The 21,770-nt window shown below is 48.7% G+C and overlaps 2 protein-coding genes across 5 annotated transcripts in view; both read right to left on the bottom strand.

The window, feature by feature from the left end:
- Positions 1–2,606: 2,606 nt before the first annotated feature.
- LOC114846896 (mas-related G-protein coupled receptor member A6-like) lies at positions 2,607–6,383 on the bottom strand. 2 transcript variants are annotated; one of them, XM_055505288.1, is made up of 4 exons: positions 4,533–6,383; positions 3,890–4,089; positions 3,504–3,688; positions 2,607–3,423 (listed from the first exon to the last, which is right to left on the bottom strand). In XM_055505288.1, the coding sequence occupies exons 2-4, from the start codon at positions 4,073–4,075 to the stop codon at positions 2,886–2,888; spliced, it is 909 nt and encodes a 302-aa protein (XP_055361263.1). In that variant the 5' UTR covers positions 4,076–4,089; positions 4,533–6,383; the 3' UTR covers positions 2,607–2,885. The 2 variants fall into 2 exon arrangements, with proteins under 2 accessions (XP_055361263.1, XP_028991955.1); XM_029136122.3 differs by having other exon boundaries at positions 3,890–6,382.
- Positions 6,384–9,932: 3,549 nt separating this feature from the next.
- The window catches only part of arhgap20 (Rho GTPase activating protein 20), a 48,023-nt gene continuing 36,185 nt past the window's right edge, over positions 9,933–21,770 (bottom strand). For all 3 annotated transcript variants that reach the window (XM_041068951.2, XM_029136109.3, XM_029136111.3), the window contains 9 exons: positions 21,664–21,741; positions 21,358–21,424; positions 20,659–20,868; positions 18,191–18,381; positions 17,649–17,813; positions 17,274–17,383; positions 16,573–16,762; positions 13,647–13,761; positions 9,933–12,938 (listed from right to left, as the gene is read on the bottom strand). In XM_041068951.2, coding sequence (XP_040924885.1) covers positions 11,326–12,938; positions 13,647–13,761; positions 16,573–16,762; positions 17,274–17,383; positions 17,649–17,813; positions 18,191–18,381; positions 20,659–20,868; positions 21,358–21,424; positions 21,664–21,741 — 2,739 coding nt within the window. In that variant the 3' untranslated portion in view covers positions 9,933–11,325. The remainder of the gene's footprint in view (positions 12,939–13,646; positions 13,762–16,572; positions 16,763–17,273; positions 17,384–17,648; positions 17,814–18,190; positions 18,382–20,658; positions 20,869–21,357; positions 21,425–21,663; positions 21,742–21,770) is intronic.

Here is a 21,770-nt window from a genome sequence, read left to right as displayed (position 1 = left end):
GAAGCTCCTGCGCTGAACTCTCTTCTACATCTGAGTCGTTTTCTGCTGAACCGTCCAGTTGGTTACATCACTAATTACATCATTAACACTGCGTCCAGAGCGGCCGGGGGACTTTGTGCCCAGTTGGCCTCATTGTCAGTAAAACCTGGCAGAGAATAACAGCAAAGAGCTCATGATTCTAATAAGTTCACACAGGATAAAGGCTATTTTTACATGCAGGACAAACGTTGGGTGACAGTCGATGATCACATGGATGAAGAGGTTGTAATGAAAGCGATAGAAGGACACTGAATCTGATAACATCCAGTCATGAGCCAATTTATTCACTTTATTGTCACTTTCCACTAGAAATAAAGGAGTAAAAATTCTGCAGCCTTTGCACAATTTTAGCTCTTAAGCTTTTTATCATTTAACCACTGAGCGTCCATCCTTCCAGAATCTATGAAAGGTCAAAGGTCACATTCCAGCAGGCAGAGATTTCATCAGTGGAAGCTTTACAGTCGGACACAGAGGCCTCCGTGAGCTCAGGGAGGAGTGATGTGGACTGATAACGTCTGGCTCATCAGGTCCAGCTCGCACCAAAGGTCCAGGACCCTGTCAAGGTCCTGGAAAAGCAGCAGAAAAGGATGCAGGCGCTGCTGAATGCTGTAACACTAAGCATTACTTCCCCATGTTTGGCCAAGTCCAGTGTTTTAAATTAAATATGCATCATAAACAGGAACGGCGGCCAAAACTGTGAAAATAAAACCACTAAAAGTGTTTTATTCCAGGGAGAGTTCCGTGATTAGCCAGTGATTTAACACAGCGCGTACTTCAGCTCGTTGACATCAGCCAACATTTTCAAACACCAACTCATGCAGACGCAGTATTGAGAAATGGGAACCAGAGATTAGTTGACAAATTCACTCTCCATTTCAGTCCGTCCTTCTGCTTCTTGGCGCCGCTGAGTTCCATCCTCCGGGTTCTCTTCCAGAGGCCATAGGAACCTCTGACCTCGGCCGGTTCTGCCAGCGGAGCCGTCTGGCACGCGCACGTGTGAGGAGGCATCCTGGTCCACATCACTGCACCAGGGCTCTGTTGTGCAACACGTACAGGCCTCCAGCATGTGAAGCCAGCGCTGAGTCACTCGCTGGGCGGCCTCTTCTACCACGCTTCCATTCTGGCCACATCTGAGACGTTAAAAAGGCGGAGGACTGTGAAAGCACCAGAGTGGAGCCATGTCAGCGGAACCAACACGCACTTCAAATGCATGACCTGCTTTCACAAGGTTCTCGAAGCCTCTCCAGCTCAGCTGCCATTTTGGAAACAGTTTCCAGGAGCTAAAACGAGGCCGAGCAGATTCACCCCTGAAGAACGGGACTCGTCTCTGACTGAGTCCAGCTGAAGTCACAAACCCTCTGTTTACCTCCTGAAGCACAACCGTCACCTCCTCTGACTCACCAGGTGTGAGTGCAGGATACTGGATCTAAAAGAGGCCGCACACGTGGACCCGCCGGCGCCGCGGAGGAGGGATTCCCCCCACGCTCCTCTGGGCTGGTTCTGGAGCAGCTGGAGAAAGAACGCCTTCAAAGCCGCCTGACATTTACTTCATGGGAACCGTTCAGCAGCGTTGGTGGCGATAACAAAGAGGCAGATGAAAGTTTGGCCTGATCCTCATCTTTCAATGCGGCAAAGGTCGGGCTCGTGTGCCCCCCCGCCTTCACCGACACATGAAAGGAGCCAGAACACGGGCCAGCGTGAGGAAAAGCCCTGCAGACGCCTGTAAATGAAGGTCGCGGCGTGGATTCACTGGACCCGTGTTTTGGTTTGTTGCTCGTGGAGCTCCTTTAACGCAGCGCGGCTTTAATTCGTTCTGGCTGATGACGCGTCCTATTAGTTCTGACAGAGCGATGAAGTCATGCAAATTATGAGCTAATCAGCATCAGTTCAGAGCGGATGCATTCACCTCGATCCACGCTCACATTCAAACAGAACATATGAGGCCTCATTATCTCTCACCAGGCGTCTCCGTCTCTTTAAGGCCACCCCCATGTACTGTATGTTAAAATCCCCAACAATGAGGAGAAGATCATAGTTGGGCATCATTTCAGCCAGAAAGTCAGAAAAATCCTTTGCAAAATCCTTGTTATATCTGGGATTTTCAACATTTTATATTTTACTGACAACAGATCGGAGCAATTAACAGCAGACTTATTCAGTCCTTATTTCCTTATAGCTACTTCCATATCCAACACGAGCAACGATCAAATTGCGTCAGATTACGTCTTGTAAAGCTGTAAAGACTGTTCAGATCATGTACAAATGACAAAACATTGTCAAGGCATTGACGAGGACACCTAACACGCATTTCCCTGCTTCAAACAGCTGCTGTAACTAGGAGCGGAAGTCGGTCACCAGTTAATCTAGAAACGCGTTAATCTAAGGATTGATGCAAAGATTGCATCGATCTTCTTCTCCACATCAACGACACAGTTTACATTTAACATTCAGCATCTTACGACCGTTTAAACCATGTTCATATAAATCATTGTGGGCTTCACTCACTGAAAGACATTTTCTGATGATGATCTACTTTGGACAGATTAAATCAGAGACAGAGAGCGAATCAAACTGTTCAGTTTTAATTTGGAATCAATTAAGAAATGACAAATGTTCCTTTATTTTAGCTAAAACACAAAGCCCAGCAAACAAACAAAATGTTTCCACACACAATGTATTTATTTTTAAGCTATTATTTAATATTTTATGGGATGTTTGTTTACTCTGTGACACTGACGCCTGTTTATTGCTTGATGTAGTTTAGCTCTAGACTCATCAAAACCTAAATATTTAACAAAAGATGAAAACTACAAGCCAAGAATATTTCTCAGTGTTTCATTGTCTGACTACAAACCTGTGACTGTGTCACAATCATTCAAACCATGGGGCGACTGACGACTAGTTCTGTTCTTTCTGCAACAACAGAGACAGAACCAAACCTGGTTCACAGCCCCTTTTCTGAGGAAGACGTACATGAACAAGTCAGCAATGGGATTGAGTTCATTGAAAAGGACAGCAACAAAATTCATTTTAAAATCATTAGGATGTACAAAGAAAACAATGATCATAGGCAGGAAGAGCAGTGTGTAAATCAACAGCACCAGAACCAAAAGTCCAATAATTCTTCTCTTTTCCTCAGCACGAACACTGATGCAGGAAGACAAAGCTCTAAGGGTCCCAACCAGGAAGAACACGAGCAGAGGGAACGGGAGGAGGAAAAAGATGCCAAAGATGGTACGGTACAATTTACCCTGTACATAAGGACCCCATTTATAAACAAAGACAAGAACCAAAGCCAGAGTCCAGACCGCAGCACAGAGCAGCAGCGACATCTTGACTGGTCGTCTGGTTCGGTACCACAGCGGCCAGACGATGACCAGATACCTGGAACACAGAGACAGCAGACGATGGTCACCACCATCATCCATGATGAAATGATGGACACACGTTCTACAGGAAGTTACCTTTCCAGAGCGATGCACAGCATGAAGCCCACACTAGATAAAACACCGAACGCGTTCATGCAATCACCAATAGTTAAGACAACCCAACCGCGTCCTGTCTTGGCAATGATCATGGAGCAGAGCTGAATGACGTCAGAAACCAGGAGGTTGATGACGAAGATCGGAGCAACGTTTTCTTTCTTCACCTGCAGATTTAATGTTGTTTATGTTGCATTAACTGGACTTTTATTTCAGAAAAGACTTTGTTTTATTATCAGTCAGTTCTAACTTGTTCAGGATGAAAACAACAGCACCAGCTCAGTGTCACCACTTACTGGACTTAAGGGTCTTTAACAGTGAACTGAGCAACTGTCAACATGAGGAAGTAAATGACGTAACAAACGAACCAGAGAGGAAACAGCAGCGATGGCGACGGGCGTCAGGACGAGACCGATGGTGAAGATCAGCCATGTTGAAACTATTTCTGTATAATAATGAAGCCAATAAATGTTTGCAGCATCTGTTCCATTATAAACCTCATAGATGTTGTCATCAGTGTCCATCAATGTGTGGTTAATGTTGCTCTGATTCATTCTTCACTGAGAAACTGGAAAAAAAACAGAGTTTAATGAAATGTCAGTAAAGTTCTGGTCGAACTGTTTATTTGTCAGGAAACAAGACCAGACTCGACTAAACTACAACTAATGAACCACACTTTGACTGAAACCACTGAACAGGTTCAAACACACACTTATCACCAGGAAACGTAAGACGTGGACCTGAAAGCAAACGGAGCTGCAATAAGTCCAGAACCACATTAAACATGACTCTGGACCAGGGAACCGACCCCTGGAACCTTCAAGGTCACAGTCAACGCTAGCGACTGAAGCTGGAACCGGATCAGCGGCTCAGAGCCAACGCAGAGCTGCTGATGGACCAACACCTGCTGCAGAACCAAACCCAGTCAGACTCTGAACGTCTGCTGATGGTTCCGTCAGGGCCCTGATGAACCAGGAGCTGGAACACACAGATGTGAAGCAGGAACGTTACCTTGGAGCGACGCAGGACGACCGCTGATGCCGTGTGCAGCTGCTGCCTTATGATGTGTGAGTGACAGCAGCGTGTGTTTATCTGCATCAGATAGATGTGTGTGATCTAAGAGAGGCGGGCGTGAACACACACAGTCACTGACGTCAGGAACACGGCTTCAAGCTGCTTCACTGAGTCTGAGCCTGGAATCCATGAACGGTGCTCAGTGTCCAGCAGCCTCACAGTCGCCCTCACTGCATCTGCATCACAGCAAACTGCAGCGGCGTCACTGACGTTAGTCTGGTTGGAGCATGAGGAGCATCAGAGCCAACGACACGTCAGGCCTCAAACCTGTGACCTGCAGGTCCAGTAGAACCCAGGTCCAGTCCTCACTGACTGACGAGGCCTCGTTCTCTCAGACGCTGAACGGAACGTGGACCCACTCAGTAAAGGAACGAGAGAAGTCATCGACATGTTGACAGGGATTCATTCATGTCCTCAGTGGAAGCAGCTTTTAACACTCACTCACTCATTTACATGGTTTCATTGAGTCCTGGTTCTGGAAACAGGATGCTTCTAACAGGAAACAGCAACAGTTCAGTGTTTGTACTAAAGGACTCAGAACATGGGGTTCACGCTCACGTCTGCTTCACTTCCCAACACTGAAATATAATGAATCCTTTTCAGTCAGTGACACAAATTGTGTCAATGATTAGAGCATGAATATCCAGCTCTAACGCATCATTATTAGTTTGTTATAAGTTACTGTGTGTTCACAATCTGAATGTTCTTGTTCTTGTTCATTTAACATTTCAACGTTTCAACCACTGCAAACACACGATAACGTGTCGAGTGTCAGGAAGGGAAGTTGGTTTTAGATTATTACTGAGGTGACATCTGTGCAATTCAATGTTCATCTGCATCATTTCTCCATCAAATCAATCATCAAATCGCTTCATCAGTCACGACATGTTGCATTTTATCAGACGTTGCGCTGAGACACAGGAAACTCGCCGCATGGCTCTGCTTTAGGCAGATAACCAGTGCTTCAGTAAATATCTGTTCACGTCCAGCCCAAACGTTGCTGGTGCTGCAGTCAGAGCCGAACCAAAGCCAAGCAGCGTCTCGGAGCCTCTGCAGGTCGGTTCTGGGTTCCTTCTGTACCACCTCCCACGGGTTCCCCAGGTGCTGGTCGTCACCGCTTACACCCCTCCATCGGCCGACGCCGCTGTCGCGTGTGAGCGCGTGACCAAGGCTGGGCAAATGAGCTGAACCTGAACTTTAACAGGTTCCAGGCTCCATCCACACGGCCCCTCTTCACCTCTCCAGTCCAGGCGTCTGCAGCTGTTCACACCTCAGCACCTACAGTCCACTCTGTCCTTCCTCTGAACAGAGCAATGGGACCCCCCCAACAACCCACAGCTCCAGACCAGCCAACGCTCACCCCCCTCTGACTCAGTCTGAAGCAGGTCAGGAGGGAGTTAAGGGCGACCAAGGCCCTGACCACATCAGCTCCAGGCTCCTCAGAGAGGGTGCAGAGCAGCTCTGTGAGCAGAGGACCAGTACTCTGGAGGTATATTGTTGTATTGTGCCAACACAACTTGACTTTTAAATCCTACCGTAACCGTGTAAACAAGTAAACAAATATAAACATGACACGACACAACATCACAGCACTAAACTAATGGCTGACTGTCACTATCCTGGGTGTCGGCCAGAACACCACTTCAAGGCAAGGAAGATGTTATAGGTGCGGTGGTGAGGTAGGGAGGAGACAGAGGTGGCTTTGGTCCCAACACATTATAGGAGTTGGGCTAAAGTGTGGTCTCTAGGATTAACAAACAGTAGAAACGTGTAAACAAATGTATATATACTGTACCACGACACAACATCACAGGAGCGCTAAACTAATGAGAACAAAATGGGACAATCAGAACAGAAGAATAATAAACACAGGTGCATAAGGAAACGTATAGCAACAGAACGCTAGCTACGAGCAACGGTTTGCTAACGTCATGCTCTATAAACTTGGTGTACCGGTTGTTAACAGGTCTGTGTCCCCCTTTCTGCACACTCCTCTTCCCTGTCTGTCCCGGAACTCAAGACCCCTTCATGGAGCGTGGGAATTCCCCGTCAGCCGCATCGTCTCACAGAGCCTTTTATACAGCTGCCCCCAAATGTATCTAATACATTTGCAACTCTCTCCGGGTTCTCCGGCTTCCTCCCACAGTCCAAAGACGTGCATTACTGTAGGTTGATTGGCCTCTCTCCATTGCCCGTAGGTGTGAGTGTGTGAATGGTTGTCTGTCTATGTGGTGCCCTGCGATGGACTGGCGACCCGTCCAGGGTGTACCCTGCCTCTCGCCCATAGTCAGCTGGGTTAGGCTCCAGCACCCCCGTGACCCCGCATTAGGGAAAAAGCGGCTTGGGAAATGGATGGATGGACTTCAGGCAGGTAAGGACGGATAAAGCGGGACCAGAAGTGGTCGTGGGCACCTGTGTATGATTCCACCTTCTGTGACTCAACAGCTCTTCCTTGGCGTAGACCACCTGTGGCAGGGACCCATCCGCCCGCCCCATCAAAAGGCACTTTGGAGTCACAGGGTCTGGATCGATGCTTCGGCGTGTATGGACAAGGTAGAAGCACATGAGGAAGGAACTGCAACTCCTCTTTCAAAGTTCTCCACTGTAGTTATGGAGCTAACTGGGGGTCGTCCCAGGTTTTGGGTTGGTCCCAGAGAATCGCGTGGTGAAAGGCAAAATCAGACCTAACGGGTCGTATTGACTGGCCAGGACTTTCTAGATGTTTCTCATGGTTGGAGCACCATAACTGATTGGGCGGTGTCTTTAGCCTAAGGAGTCAGTAGGGAAGTGCCAAGCCAGAGCTCAGCACTGGTAGAGCTGATGTCTACAGGTACTTGGTTAATAACACCTGATGACCTCAGCTGGTGACAGATGAGCTTGTCCACTAGCTTCCGCACTCATGGGCTGGTAAACTCTAAAGGCAGTTAACACGGAAGCATTCTCTGTCGACCGGTGTAACTGCTTGTCACTCTGAGGGTGGACCCTGGTGTGGCGCTGCAGCACCAAGGTTGCACAGCAGGGGCTGCAGGTTGTGCTAAAGGGGAGGACCTTGCATTCATTGATTGTGACAGGTTTATCGGTCACACGTAGCGTAGAAGTGAGTGGTCCTATGGAAGAAGTTGGTCCTTGTGTAACATGCCTTTGAATATCAGGAGTGATGGTCTCAAGGTCAGGCCAGGTGGGAGATGTTCATTCAAGGTTTGGTCCTAGTGCTGAAAGGACCAGTTGAACACCAGGCGATGCTTGTCATTATGACTGAGCAGGTGGTGTGGGATGTACCAGAACTCTGCCACTTGGTGCACCTCTGCATGAGACAACTTGACCACGGAGCCAGCTTGAACCAGCTTCTCGATCTCTGCGCTGTAGGTCTCAGCTCGATCTGTATCTTTCTTAAGCCTTCTCTTCACACTCCTCAAGTTATGCATGACAGCATCAGGGCTGGCTTGCAGGTGCATCATATCCTTTCGCCAGACTAGGGGTGTGGCGTAGCAATCTAGAGCTTGAGACGGTGCTCGTCTCAAGCAGGTCAGTTGCTCATTTATCTTCTCTGGAGTCAGTTACCATCTTCATCATCTCTCACTGAAATAACATCTGCCTGCCAGAGTTTTTTGTACGCATTGCAGTGGGACCTCCTGGAGGACCAAGGCGGACTGGCTCAATTGGAGTGATTTTGGAGTGGTTGCTACAAATCAGCAGCAAAGATTTAATCATCTCTGGCCAAAGTCTTGAATCTTCTCCCCTGTTATGTAACTGCACCTTGTGTGAGGTCCTGAATGATTCTCAGACTCATTTTGTGGCGCAGAGACCTTCAGATGACTCTGTACCCACAGACAGCGGCGCAATCACATTCTGTGGACTTCAGCAGAAACAGTGCTGTCATGTTCAGGGTCGGTTTACAGCTGCTTCCATTACACAATGATAATGTTGTGATGCAGTGTTTTTGAGGAAACTCATCGTGCCTGCAGCGCCACCAAGGCCTCAGTGCAGGGAAGCGAGCGCTTCGGCGGCACCGCGAGGGGAGGAGGGCGCGACTACTCGCTGTTCTGACAGATTGCATCAGGTGTGACCTCAGTGTCTGAGACCCACACGGTGGCTGAGGAATCTGGCAGCGAGGCCAAGCTGCTCATCAGCCCCTGGAAACAGAAGCAGAGCGGCAACATCTCTGGTGAGAGAGAGGCAAAGACGTTCTGTGGCCCATCAGAGGTTCTGCTGATCCACATGTACCAAGGTATGCAATGGACCCAACACTGACCCTGAGCCAAAACCAGTGAGATGCAGCTGTACAGTATGTGATCCACAGCAATAATCTGATTGGTTCAGAGGTGAATCAGCATCAGAAGGCTGAGGACACTTCGCTCTTCTTTTCCTGTGACCCAGTTGATGATGAGGTCTGGCTTCCATCAGTGTCACAGGAACGCCTCCTTAATCACAAACACACAGGTGACCCACTTTATGCAACAAGCAAGGAGCAAAGCAGCCTTCAACTCAGCAGGTGTTGGAAAGTCCCTAAAAAGGGAACATGCAAACGATGTAAGCACCAAACTCATCATGTGTGACAAGACAGTGGAGGTGTCAGTGGTCGACCCTAAAATCAGCCGCACGAGTCTGACTGAAGCAACAGGCCGTTAAATACGAGCCTTTAAAAGCTGAGGCCTTGAAGGAAACACTTGCAGGTGCTCTGACCAGCGGTCTTCGTGCGATCCTCCAATGAATCAGGCTCACGAAGCTCGAGCGCCTAAGCTCCGTCTTGTAAAGTTTTAGTTTTTATGGGAACCAGTCCCAAAATACAACAAAGCTGTGTTTGGATTACATCATGCAAAGTCCCGAGCAACTCGTCCCTCCCTGAGCAACATGAGGCCAGCGCAGCATCAGCAAACAGCGTGTCCTGCCAGTGGAAGCAGCTCCAGCGGGTCACCAGCGTCTGGAGGCTTTCAAAGGCCCGGTCCGATGTCCCGGTGGCCTGCATGAACCCCAGCGGCTGATCTGACCTGTGTCCTGCTGAATGAACAACTGTGGCTCGGTTAAGTCCCAGACTGTGGCCCGTGCTCGTAAATTCCCCTCCGGAGGTTTCCTCGCTGTAAATATCCATATCAGGTTTACACTCATAACTCAGAGGAGATTAAACAAACCTTCGTGGGATGGAGCTGAACAGCGTTCCTTCAAAATTCCTCCTCAACCTTTTTCATAAATCTGTAAGAAGGTTATGCAACAGGAGTTTTACCATCTCACAAAGACGTAACGTGCATCATTTAAACAAAGAGCAGCACTAGCGCCTCAACATGGAAAATATACATTATACATAAGAAATAATAAAAATAACTGCAGCTGATCTGCAAAGTACTTTAACAAGAGCAACATTTATTAAAATTAATATTTTGTTCTCGTGAGCATTGGATGTCAGATGTACACAATATACAAATGGTGCGTTTTGTAGTAAATATACCTTCTAGAGACAGCAGCATCAAAATTGGCATGTACAAAAATACACATTTGATTTTCCCCACACAGCACAAGATAATATATATTTATATATATATATATATATTCATATACTTCTGAATCATAAATATGAAGGAATATCCACATTAAACACAAGTCACTGTAATGAAAATAACAAATATAATGTTAACAATAATAAATGATAAGATACTGAGACTATTTAAAGAGGCAACACTTCACAAACAGCCTTATTCCAATGTTAACTCTGAAAACTGCCTGGTGTTAACAGTATAATCTGTATACGCATGTATTTACACACACTGCAGTGGAATAAGGTCATTTAGTGCAAGTGTCACCTTTAACATCATGTTATGGACAAACACACACACAGACACTCACACACCCACAACAGGACGCGCTCCTGTTCTTGTTCTGTCAGACTAAGACCCAAGTGCTATAAAAGCAGGAATGAAGAGGCTGTTCCTTCAATGGCACACGTTTTCTCACATTTAACAGCTCGGACCATTTTTCCTCCCTCTCTTCCTCACAGAGAAATAAACCAGAGCTGCTGAGGACAACACTGCTGCTGTGTCTGGACATTTGGCTCATGTGAATAAATACAGGCTTCACTGATTCACTGGTTCGGGCAGATAGTAATAGTTCACGTAATAGATGCAACTGCTCATAGAAGCTACATTAAATATATGCATTGCTGCCATAGGCTACAGGTGTATATACTGTAGACAAAGTCCTAGAGGTTTCCACATGTGACTGAAATGAAAGCATGTGTCATAGCAGTTACCTGTTGTTGTCATTAGTGCTACACAGCTCAGAAACCAAAGTTTAGGCTCTAAAACATCAATCAAAGTTCCTAACAGCACAGTTTCCCTTTAAACTGTTGAAAATGTTAAATGTTATGTAAAAGTCAAAGTATTAGCTCGGCCCGAAGGCCAAACAAGGACGCGGTGCCACAGGACGTTTCTCTAGGGACCAGACTTTGGCACCGGATCTGCAATATTAAAGTCACTAATGAGAGTTAATTATTAAATATTTGAGGCTGTGAAGCAAAGTCACTGTCAAATACGTGAAGGACAATATGTTGGGTCTACGTTTTGTCATAATTTGGCCATGAGAAGATGAACCATAAGCAGGAAGTGCATTGGTACTTAACTTATCGTCTATGGTTGTACCAGGAAGTGAACTGCAGTATTATCACATCAAAAAAGACACACAACCGTTGTACACAAGTAAACACAAGTAATCAGGTAAAATCAGTCCGTCAGCCGCTCATCTACACGTACGACTCCTCTGCAAAGAAAAGCTGTTCAAAGTCGTCCAGGTGCGGGTCGCTGCAGCGTCTGCTCTGCCACTCCCTCTTCCCCTGAACCAGGGCCAGCGCCACCTCCTGGCTCCTCTGCAGACAGGTATCCGCGTCCTCCTGACCCTGCGAGGAGAAGTAGTCCCTCACGGCTCGGGTGGCGGAGGGAGACAGGCAGAAGCGAGGCTCTGCGTAGGTGCGCTCCACGTCCGACACCCTCAGGCCTCGGTCCTCGGGCCGAGGTCCACCCCGTCTGTCCAAAGTCAGGCTCGCAGAGGCTCTAGTGGGCTCAGACGCTCTCCGTGGAAGGGGAAGGGTCCGGTCTTTGTGTCCGTCCACGGCCGGAGTTAGAGAGTGTGACTTCTGCCTCTGTAGGACCAGCGTGGTGCCACTGTGTCCATAGAAAACGCCCTGTGGCGGCTGCACGGGCTCCTTTGCGGCCGCTCTTCCTGTGGGCGGCTTCGGCCTGTTGGAGGAGGCTGAGCCCGGAGGCCCGGAGCTGCACGTCTGGTCGTGGAGCTGCCTCAGTTCTCTGACCGTCAGGGCTTTCTCGGAGCCCCTGTAGAAAGGGGAGCGGTTGTGCTGCAGCTGCAGCAGGGCCTGCTGGTACGACGGAGGGCTGCTGGACCTCCGCTTGTCGTTAGCAGCGCCGTTACTGCTCGCTTGGATGCTTCCATTTACAAAAGCCACGTCCTCCTCTGTGCGTCCATTATCGGGCTGCTTCAGCGACAGGCGGCGGTCCTTTTTGAGCCACGTGTTTGGGTGGAGGCCGTGGGGGTGGGGGGGCTGTGACAAATGAGTGGGCAGGTCCTTGTGGGAGGGCGAGCCTCTGGGGGAACGCTGGGGCCGTCCAGGGGACAGAGGGGAGAGAGGGGACAGAGGGGCCGGCTCGCTCAGGGGGGCCGCCCCATTGGACGCGCAGTCAGTGGAGTACTGGGAGAAGGCGGAGTCTAAGGAGCTGAGGGAGGAGCCTGTGGGCGAGGTTGCCGGTGACGACAGACTGGAGCAGCTGGCGTCCAGGCGTAACGGAGGCGGAGGCGTGTGCTTCACCTTCCTCCGTCCACCGTTCTGGACTTTGACTCCCCTCTTCTCGCACCCATCTCCTCCGTGCTCCTTCAGCTGCAGAGCCTTTAGCCGCTGCTCCAGAAACACCTCGTCCTCGTCGTCCTCCCCCTCCCCTTCGATGGCGGCGTCATAGCTGGCCTTCCGTCCCGGGAGGCGATGCTTATCGACCCGAGCGGCCACTGAACCGCAGGGAGGCGTGCTAGCCAGCGCCAGGGCCGGTTCCGAGCTCCTCCTCAGCCTCCGGGGGCCCTGCAACACGCCGCTGGTCTGCCGGGTCCGAGGCTGCCGAGCTGCAGGGGTGAACCTCCTGGGCCGCGCCAGCGGAGGGAGCTGCAGAAGGAGGTCGGGGTCGGGATCAGGGTCGCAGTCGCTAAGGGTGATCACAGAGTCGCGGCTGCGGCTGTCGGGCTTGTCTTTGTCCCGCAGAGGCAGCTGCTCCTGGAACGGGGACTCAGGGTCGTCGTTCAGCTCGTTCTCCAAACTGTCGTAAGAGGAGTCGTTCATCTGGAAGGACGACACATCTGGGAGGAGAGAAATGAGATCATTATTGATAATGACTGCCGCTACTAAGACTTGGACTAAAGGCCTTTCTGTGCCGCCTCGTTACCATAGCGCTCAAATTAAATCTACTAAACTGCAGACGGGCCTCTGCACGACAGCATCCTGCAATTTAGCGTCTGTCCCTGGACTAGGTACCAAAATAGTCAGTAATTCAACTTGCAACCTACAATAAAATACAATCAAGGTTATAACTACACGTCCTACTTTAGGCAAAACGCTAAAACAAGGTAAAAGCAGTTGTGGAGGAGCTGAATGAACAAAGCCACGTTTCAGCCCTGGAGACAGAGCGTCGTCCTGCTGCTCTGAGCCTGGGTGTCAATGAATGAGGAGGTTCAGGCCTGAGCTAATCAGCAGTCGTGACCCTGGTAATCTTTGTAATTACCGCTGGGTGATTTGCTGACAAACGAGCTAGTCTGAGGAGCAGCACACTGAAACACTGTGAACTAATGTAACAAGCGCCTTCAGAAAGCGTGAAGCTATGCGTCCCGCTGGTGCCGGAGGTTTGACTCAGCATGAATCACTGAACCCGGGTACTGGGTTTAGAATTAGAAATCCTTTCTGTTCGAACGATGCTTCACTAGTTTAATAAAGAGCAGATGTTGCCTCGTGTTCTTATATTGACAGATGCTGTGTTTGACTCCTCCCCTTTGCATTTTTGGGCCGGTTACCTGAGCCGTGGTCGCTGCTGCTGCTCTTCTGGCTGAAGCTTCTGAACAGCGTGGGGACGTCTTCTCCCAGCGCGCTGCTGCAGTTCTCTATGAGGAAGCGGACCAGCTCACACACCTGCAGGGAGGGTGGTCGCGTTAAGGACAGCTTATGGGTGAGAAGGGTCTGCCTGGTGTGTTACCCTGGATGTGGTGATGCTCAGGCTGCAGCTACTGGCTGCTTTACACTCTGACCTTAATAGCTGGGCAGTCACTTCCAACCAGTTGTCAGAGGCAGAGATTGTTCTGTGGATATAATACTATCATTCTGAGGAAAATGTGTGTTTGTTTGCACTGATGTGGAGCTTCCAGCGCTGCCAGAGCGGTCGCATTCCTCACTGACCAGCAATACATCAAATCCAGGATAATACAGTTTGCTGATGAGAATGTGTGATGACATGTTTTGGCCGGGACCGACCCACTGCAGGCGTTGTTAAAGGAACCTATGTGTTCATGAAAGTGTATATTCTATATTTTATTTATCGTCACAAAAAGCAGCAGGAGTTTTCAGACACGTGACACCGTCTGTGTTTTACGTGTCCGTTTGGAGTCCGTCCATAAACAAATCCCATTACTTGGCTCAAACCACCATATTCCTACATAAACAGATAAAATTCACTAAACCCGTTTGACGGCTGTGACACGAGCTGCTGGCGAGAGCTGGAGCCACTCAGAGGCGTCGGACTCTCAACCTCCCCAGTCTGTGGAGACTTTCCACTGCGTCGCGCCTGTTGTGTTTATGAATGACTTGTTTTCCTCGCTGGCGCTTTGTGACACCGTGGAAAACACAGCGGAGGCAAACAGCCTTGTTTGCTTGTGGGCCAGATGTTGTCTGTCCACATGTCTGCATGGTCTCCACATGAGGTTAATGAGTCACCGCTCACAGCAGCCTACGCTCAAATAATGTCATCCTGCAACACGATGGGAACGAAGACTAACCAACCATGACCTAAACGCACTGTGGGCTTTATATTCAAAAATGATACGATGCATCGTTAAGCAGTGGAGTAAAACTACCGCTGATGATGCATTTGTTCTTCTCATCTGGCAACAGCGAGAGTTATGTAAGTTAATGAGCTCTGTCATTCATGGAGAGCAGAGGCAGCCCTGCTTTTATCTCCGGTGCCTGTCTTCACAGACCACATGCGCTGACGACGGCTAAATGAAAGCCCTCAGGCCACGCTGTGCTTCAGTCCTGACCTGCAGTAAGAGCTGCACTGACTCTGATGTGGCTGCAGTCTGCAGTTGAAATGAAGCAGCTTCTGGTTACAGCTGAGATAAGTTCACCTTCACACACCGTCTCTACTCATCATCCTCCCATGCTCGTCTTTTGGTTTTCCTTTGTGCTCTCCTGGTACCATTCAGTCTAACTCCTCCTGCCCTTGTTGAGTCCCTCACTGAACATTCCTCACTGTCACTCAAACAGAGCTGCTACGTGACACAGAGCGCTGTGAAGGAGCCTGTGGGCATCCAGGACACGTTCACTTATCCATCCACCACCTGTCAAATCGCATGTTGTTTTAAACTCTGCTTCAACCATGCAGAGTGACAGGGTGAGTATCAGCCATTCACAACATCTCTGTGTCTAGTTCTAACGCAGGGTGAGCGTTTCCACTCGACTGTGGGCCACGTGGAGCAGACGCTCTGCTGGCTCCTCCACAGCCTACAGTACATGGGCGTGGCTTTGTGTTTCCCAGCTGCGTGTTAGTGGGTCATTTCTGAGCATGTCTGTGGTCGGTGGACACACACATCCAGCAGCCGACAGAGGAACGGCTTTCAAGCTGCCTAAGTATCGCTTTCCTGTTTGTTCCTCCCCTGGATGCTGCCTGCTACTGTAATGTAGACAAACAAAAGCAAAAGGAAGAAGTCTCAATAAACAAAGATGACTTGTGCCGTCTTTGCTGAGTTTATCTCTAAAGCTCCTCCACAACTACATCCAGCTAAGATATTTAAATGATACGCTGCCTGACAGGAAGCTGAGCGACACTGGCACAAACCAGCGTTCACATGTCGGCAGACACAGCTGGACGCCGGCCACGACACGACCGGGGGCCCGAGCTCGTTTAGGTTGGCCAACAAACGGCCTCAAACAGGGAAATGGCGAAATCCCACTTTGTTATTTTTTAGATTTTTTTTTTACTTTTCCTAGAAAGGGCTCAGGCCTCACACACAAACAAGCAGGGAGCGAGACGGAAAGTGTTATCAGGGGAGCATTTGTGGAGCAGATATTCAGTCTTTGTGGGTGTTGAGGGTATTTGTGCTGACAAGTTTGTGTGTGCGTGTGTGTGGACACAATGGAGGTGTTTCATCAACAGTAGTTTGAGCTAAAACACATTTGGTCTCAGGGATCTCTAAGAAACTATTAGCATATATTTTCACAACGAGCCTAAAACGACTCAAAGTTCCACATACAATACACACACACTGGAAACTGTGTGTAACTCAATCACTGCACATTTCATAACAGACCACAAATCCAAAGGCTTGGCATGTTTCATGTCTTTGTGACAGCGTGACGGAACCTGGTGCTGGACGGAGGACCTGTGGTCTCTGGCTGCAGCCTGGCTGGATGAGGACTGTTGCTTCACAGCTTGGTTAGCTTGGGGGTTTGGGGCTGTTCACTTCTATCAAATATGCTTGTGTTTCACCATTTCTGCAGTCAATAATGACACGTGGACGTGACTGAGCACATGCGCGAGACTGGTTTGGTGAGTGTTAGTGTGTCAGCTCCTACTCAGAGGTCAAAGCTCATGACCTTTGGTCTGTGGGAGAATGTGAAAGCAGGAGGCCGTCTGATCACAGGTACTGTACATCACACAAACACACTCATGCTATAGTACGTGAGAGCATTTAAACATAGCTTAGTTCAGGGTAAAACAGCCCTCCTCACCTTTTTGGTACCCTCCCCCTCTTTCTCAGCTGTCCTCGACGCTGGAGCCCAGAGCATGCTGGGAGCAATGCAGATGGACAGGTTGGAGGCGTTCATCTGGTTGTCATGGGCGTTGCCTTGGATGCAGTGCAGCACGGCGATGACATGCCGCAGCAGAAGGATATTCTGGCTGGGCAGGAGGCGCAGCAACCTGACAGGCACAGTGTGAAGGAAGGATGGCGGATCAACATCATGAACCAAATAAAAGCAGCAAACAGCCCCCGGCTCTTGTTCTCACAGTGTATGTGTGGCTTGTCTGCTGATCTCAGGCTCTGCAGGAATTTCCCCACAAACATTATCACTGTTGCTTTCATGTTTTTTATTTTGCTAAGCAAAAGGAATTTGGTTTGTTGCTTCTGGATCTGAACCAATGCCCTCTCTCTCTCTCTCTCTCTTTCTCTCTCTCTCTCTCTCTCTCTCTCTCTCTCTCTCTCTCTTTCTCTCTCTCTCTCTCTCTCTCTCTCTCTCTCTCTCTCTCTCTCGCTCCTTTCAGTCTAATAGACATAAACGTAGTGTTGGTACTGGAAAAACTCTAACAGAACATTCATTTACTGTGGATTTTCCTTTAAACACCTGTGTGAGACACTTTGTTTGTGTGTTACAAATAGAGTTTAATTAGCAGTAGGACCCGGACAACAAACATCATTTAAAAATTTTCCAACCTCTGGACTGTGGGCATCCTCTCTTCCCCTTCGTCGCCCTCCATCACATCCATCCACTGGTCGTACAGGTCCACACACAATATGCTGCCCGGGATGTTTCGCAGGAAATCCTACATGCAAACGACACAACGCAGTTACAGTCTGTGATTCCTTATTGTGGAGTCAGAACTTTATGTTGTTAATGTTAATGAGGCTGCTTTGGAGATGCGTGACCCTACACTTCAGCAGAAAACAAGCACAGAGCACGCCTGACGTTGCAGCTGTTTGGTCTGGAGCCTGAACAATGCTGCACCTTGTGTGTGTGACTGGCAACGCGCCTGCGGTGCACAAAGTATTCCTGTCTGTTTTCTGCTGCCTGCGTTCAGGGAGCGGTACCTTGAGGACGGCGGCGATGACGAACACAGACTGGTGTGAGATCTCCAGGTCGTCGGCCCCGCTGTCCAGTCTGTCTCGGAGCTCCCGACAGGCTTTGGCCCCCGCCGAGCGCCTGAAGACGCCGCGGGTGTAGGGCCCCTCCAGGTACAGGAACACCAGCATGTCCTGAAGGCAGACGGGAGATGAAAGGTTGGGTCATATGAATGCAACCACAAGCTGGATGTACAGCCAGTTCTTGAAAAATTGGTCTTCGGAGCATCATATAATTATAGAGAAAACATTTTTGTCTGAGAGTGGAATCTGGGTTGTTTATTCAACAGATGCGGTTTAACTGCTCTATGTTTCCAGTAAGTTTAACTTTAACTCTATAGTACAGTGGAACATAAGAAGGTGCTGAACGGCATTAGTTTACAGAACAATAAGGTCCCAACAGCTTTCACTGCATACCACAGCCTTTTCCTCTCCATAAATACACCTCCAACCCACACATCATCCTCCAGCTGGGCCTTGACCCTAGTCTACATGACCTCCACTGGGCTCACCATGACAGGCTTGGGCAGGCCGAGGTCTGAGGAGCAAATGGAACTCAGGGGTCGTCCGAACAGCAGTCCCTGAGTGGGCGACAGCGAGGTCGGAGACAGGGGCAGGCCGTCCAGCTGGGTGCTGGAGCCTCTCCAGAAGGGCCAGTTGATCAGAGACCTCTTCCTCTTAAAAGACTTCTGCTGACCAGGCTCTGCAGGAAGACAGAGAAGGACGAGGTGAGCGTTGGCAGCATGAAGACAGACGTGGAGGAAGACACAGAAAGGTGTAAGAACCGTGGACCCAGTGCTTCAGACGGACATATGTGGACATGCCCTCTGGCACCGTGTGTGTTTATCCATGCATGCGTGTGTGGAAGCTTCCACAGGCATGTGTGGCCCTGTGTGTCCCCTGTGGCTGTGGGCTCCTTGTTCAGTGTTTGCTCACAGTTTCTACCTGGCTGTTTGCACTTCAGCGTCTGTCTGCAGGTATGTCTCCACTGCGTCTACACTCGGGAGCCGACGAATGAAACTGCGTACTGCGCGTGCACTCAAGTGTATGTGAATGAGGGCTAAGCTCAGTCCTCATGCTTAATAGGAAGTAGTAAGATTCAGAAACAGTCTAATGAATTAAATATACTGACAATGACATTAAAAAGCTTTATATTACAGAAGCTCTTGCTGTACATTCACTGTGTAACCAATAAAACTGAAGCACAGCACTAAATCTTTCAGAGCTGTTGTACTGAAGTGTAAGTGCAGACGGTTTAATGTGGCAACATTGATAAAATGATAACATTTATATTATTGAGCAATTGTGATTTATATCCTGAGGTGGAACTCTCCTAACAAACACAAGATTCCTTCCGTGGGTGGAGGAGCCAACAGAGGACTCCATAAATACGTGGCATGCCTCACACAGAATTCATTTTTAACAATCCACGGTGGCAAAGCGCCACCGAATGAGCTCAGCGGCGACAGAATCACTGCCTCGATGTCACTGGGAGAACATGAGCCCGCTGTAAATCAGATGTTACGGCCCTGTAGTCAGGGAAGGTGTTACAGCTGCGTCATCCACTACCAGCTTCACACAACAGGTGAGAACAGCAATGTTCTCTTCAAGGGGCCGCAGAACACAACATGGAATCACTAGTTTTTGGAAATTCCACAGAACTCATGACTATTTATTTCAGAAGGAATTCATAAAAGCGGTGAAAACAGACTGAGCAGCTACTGCGTGATTGTTTAAAGCAAAAGTAAAGATAAGTAACAGTAAATCCTCTTTCCGTACGTAAATCCAGCTTTGGCTCATCAGGTCCACGCTGACCTCAAATTGTTCAGGAAGGGTTTTGGGACCCTGGGATTCGAAACTCGGCCGCGTTTGTTGTCGCCGCATTTTACGGCGAGTGGACGTTTTCGCTTTGTGTTTGGGCTTGAGGGCAACGTGAGACAGAAACCTGGGCTGTCGTCTGAGGGCGAGGGCGCTTCTACCGGGGATGTCCCTCAACCTTCGCGCTGGGATGAGAGTAATTAGGCCTCTGGTGGCGGGCTGGTGTGGGGGTGATTATGTAAGGCGCTCTTATCCTTGAGGCCAAGCTTGTGGTTGGTTAACTGGAGCCTCCTTGACTGGAAAACACACACTTTCCTCCTCTCCTTGTTTTGCTCTAAACCTCATGGCCTCCTTTTTTCCTCCAGTGTCTCGGTCTCACCGTCGCTCCTGTTTGCCTTTCATTCCTTCTCTTCAGTCTGTCTCTATACGTTCTTTTCTCTCTGTTACAGCCTGCTGTTTCTTTTTCCTTCACCTCCACTGACCTACACACTCACTCAATCGCTGTGTCATCGCTTTTCACTTTCCATCTTCCTATTCTCACATCGGTCCGTCCCTTCGGGGGTTTCTCCTCCTTTGTCTGGCTGCTGCTTGTCTTGTTTTGCCACTGCGTCTGTCCTAACCCCTGCTGTAACCCCGTCTCTGCTCAAACCTCCGTTCCCACCGTTCTTGATTTTCTACTTGCTCGTCTCTTGATTTCAGAACACGACAGTTTGCCTTCGACTGTCAAGAATACAGGCAAATGAAAGGAAAGGTTCAAAGAAACGGCACAGTTTATGAGGAAGCACTTTCTGTTCTACATAAATACTTCGTTATCGTCATACTTCTTCATGCGGCTTCACACAGCTGGATTTATGGATGGATTCTTGACACGAACCAAGTATCTACTGGTAAACCTCAACTGTCATGTTCAGGGAAAAACTCACTTCCTCCTCACAGCACATACTTCTTCTTAAACCAGTTCTTCTTGAACCTAAAATGCAACATTTTAAACATAATTACGCCAGTTTCAAAGCTATTAAAAACCAGCCTAAAGGACACATATTTGCTTCCGTATTTTGTTAGCTGACTTTTGGTTCCTCCATCCTATAAATGAATATTCATTCATCAGTGTTTATTTGTTTTCTTGGAGTCCTTCAGGATTTTGTTTGTGTGGCTCTCTCACCCATGAGCTGAGCTTGTGCTGGCGCAGCCTTATTGGGTCTGAGGATGAACTGGCACTGGGTATCCGGAGGGAGACACTGGTCCAGCAGCAGCACCTCTGGACAGTCTGTGGGACTTGTGGGATCCCTGCCTTCTCTTCCCCCGAGTCCCGGTCCGCTGCTCCCTCCATCACGAATGTGGCTCATCTTGATGCTGAATGGAAATTCGTGGCCTGGATGAAAGGTCAGGGTTCGGAGGTTAGAGGTAAAGGGACTGGAATATATAGTCTGTATGTGAGGTATTTAAGATCATGTCAAATCTGATAAAAACTAGTTCAGAACAGACTATTTGCAACAAAGAATCTGCCAAATGAAATTGAGATTTACTGGGACAAAAAATAACTAGTCTGAAATGGTGTTGGGTTTTGATTAGGCGCTGATGTTTGCACAGCAGTGGACCCCCTGCTGGTCATGTTCACTACTCTGGTACCATGTAGGTTTCCATGTAGGGGGTGAGTGAGAAGGTCCTCTGTGTATACACTATCACATACAGTATTAGAATAGTTTCACACACTGAGAGTTTGTTTATCTTGGAATTTCATCCCATTCCATGATTACTGAGCGCTTGAAAAGGGGAGAGAAGGGAAAGTCTAAAGCAAAACAAGCGTATGTTCCCTTTCAACGATGTTTGCCCTGGTAATGTCTCTGACAGGTGGGCTCACCGATGAGAGGGTAGGGAGGCTCGTCCTTACTGGAGCTCACCCACAGCCGGTGGTCTTTAACGCAGCCCTAGAACAGAACCAGGTCCAGCACATTTATTTTGTATCACATTATAGCTACATTCATAACATTTGGAAACACAGTGTTACACAATTAACTACTATGAAGCTTGGGGAAATTCCAAAGTCCACTGCTTAGTGTCCATACTTCACACTATTGTGTCTGGGTAATGTAATATTACCACCAGATGTTGTGCAGATGTTTAAAACACCTTATTTGCGACGTGCCAAAGCGCATTAGTTACTCACTGATATGCCAAACTGCAGCAGAGCCATGCGGATGACATCGGTGGTGCTGTCCGTGTTGCTGACCGCAAGCGTCTTGGCCTGGTGGAAACATTAAGCGTTACATCACT

This window comes from Betta splendens, chromosome 21, assembly GCF_900634795.4.
Source record: "Betta splendens chromosome 21, fBetSpl5.4, whole genome shotgun sequence".
Taxonomy (NCBI): Eukaryota; Metazoa; Chordata; class Actinopteri; order Anabantiformes; family Osphronemidae; genus Betta; species Betta splendens.
This window is presented reverse-complemented; position numbering and strand designations above follow the sequence as displayed.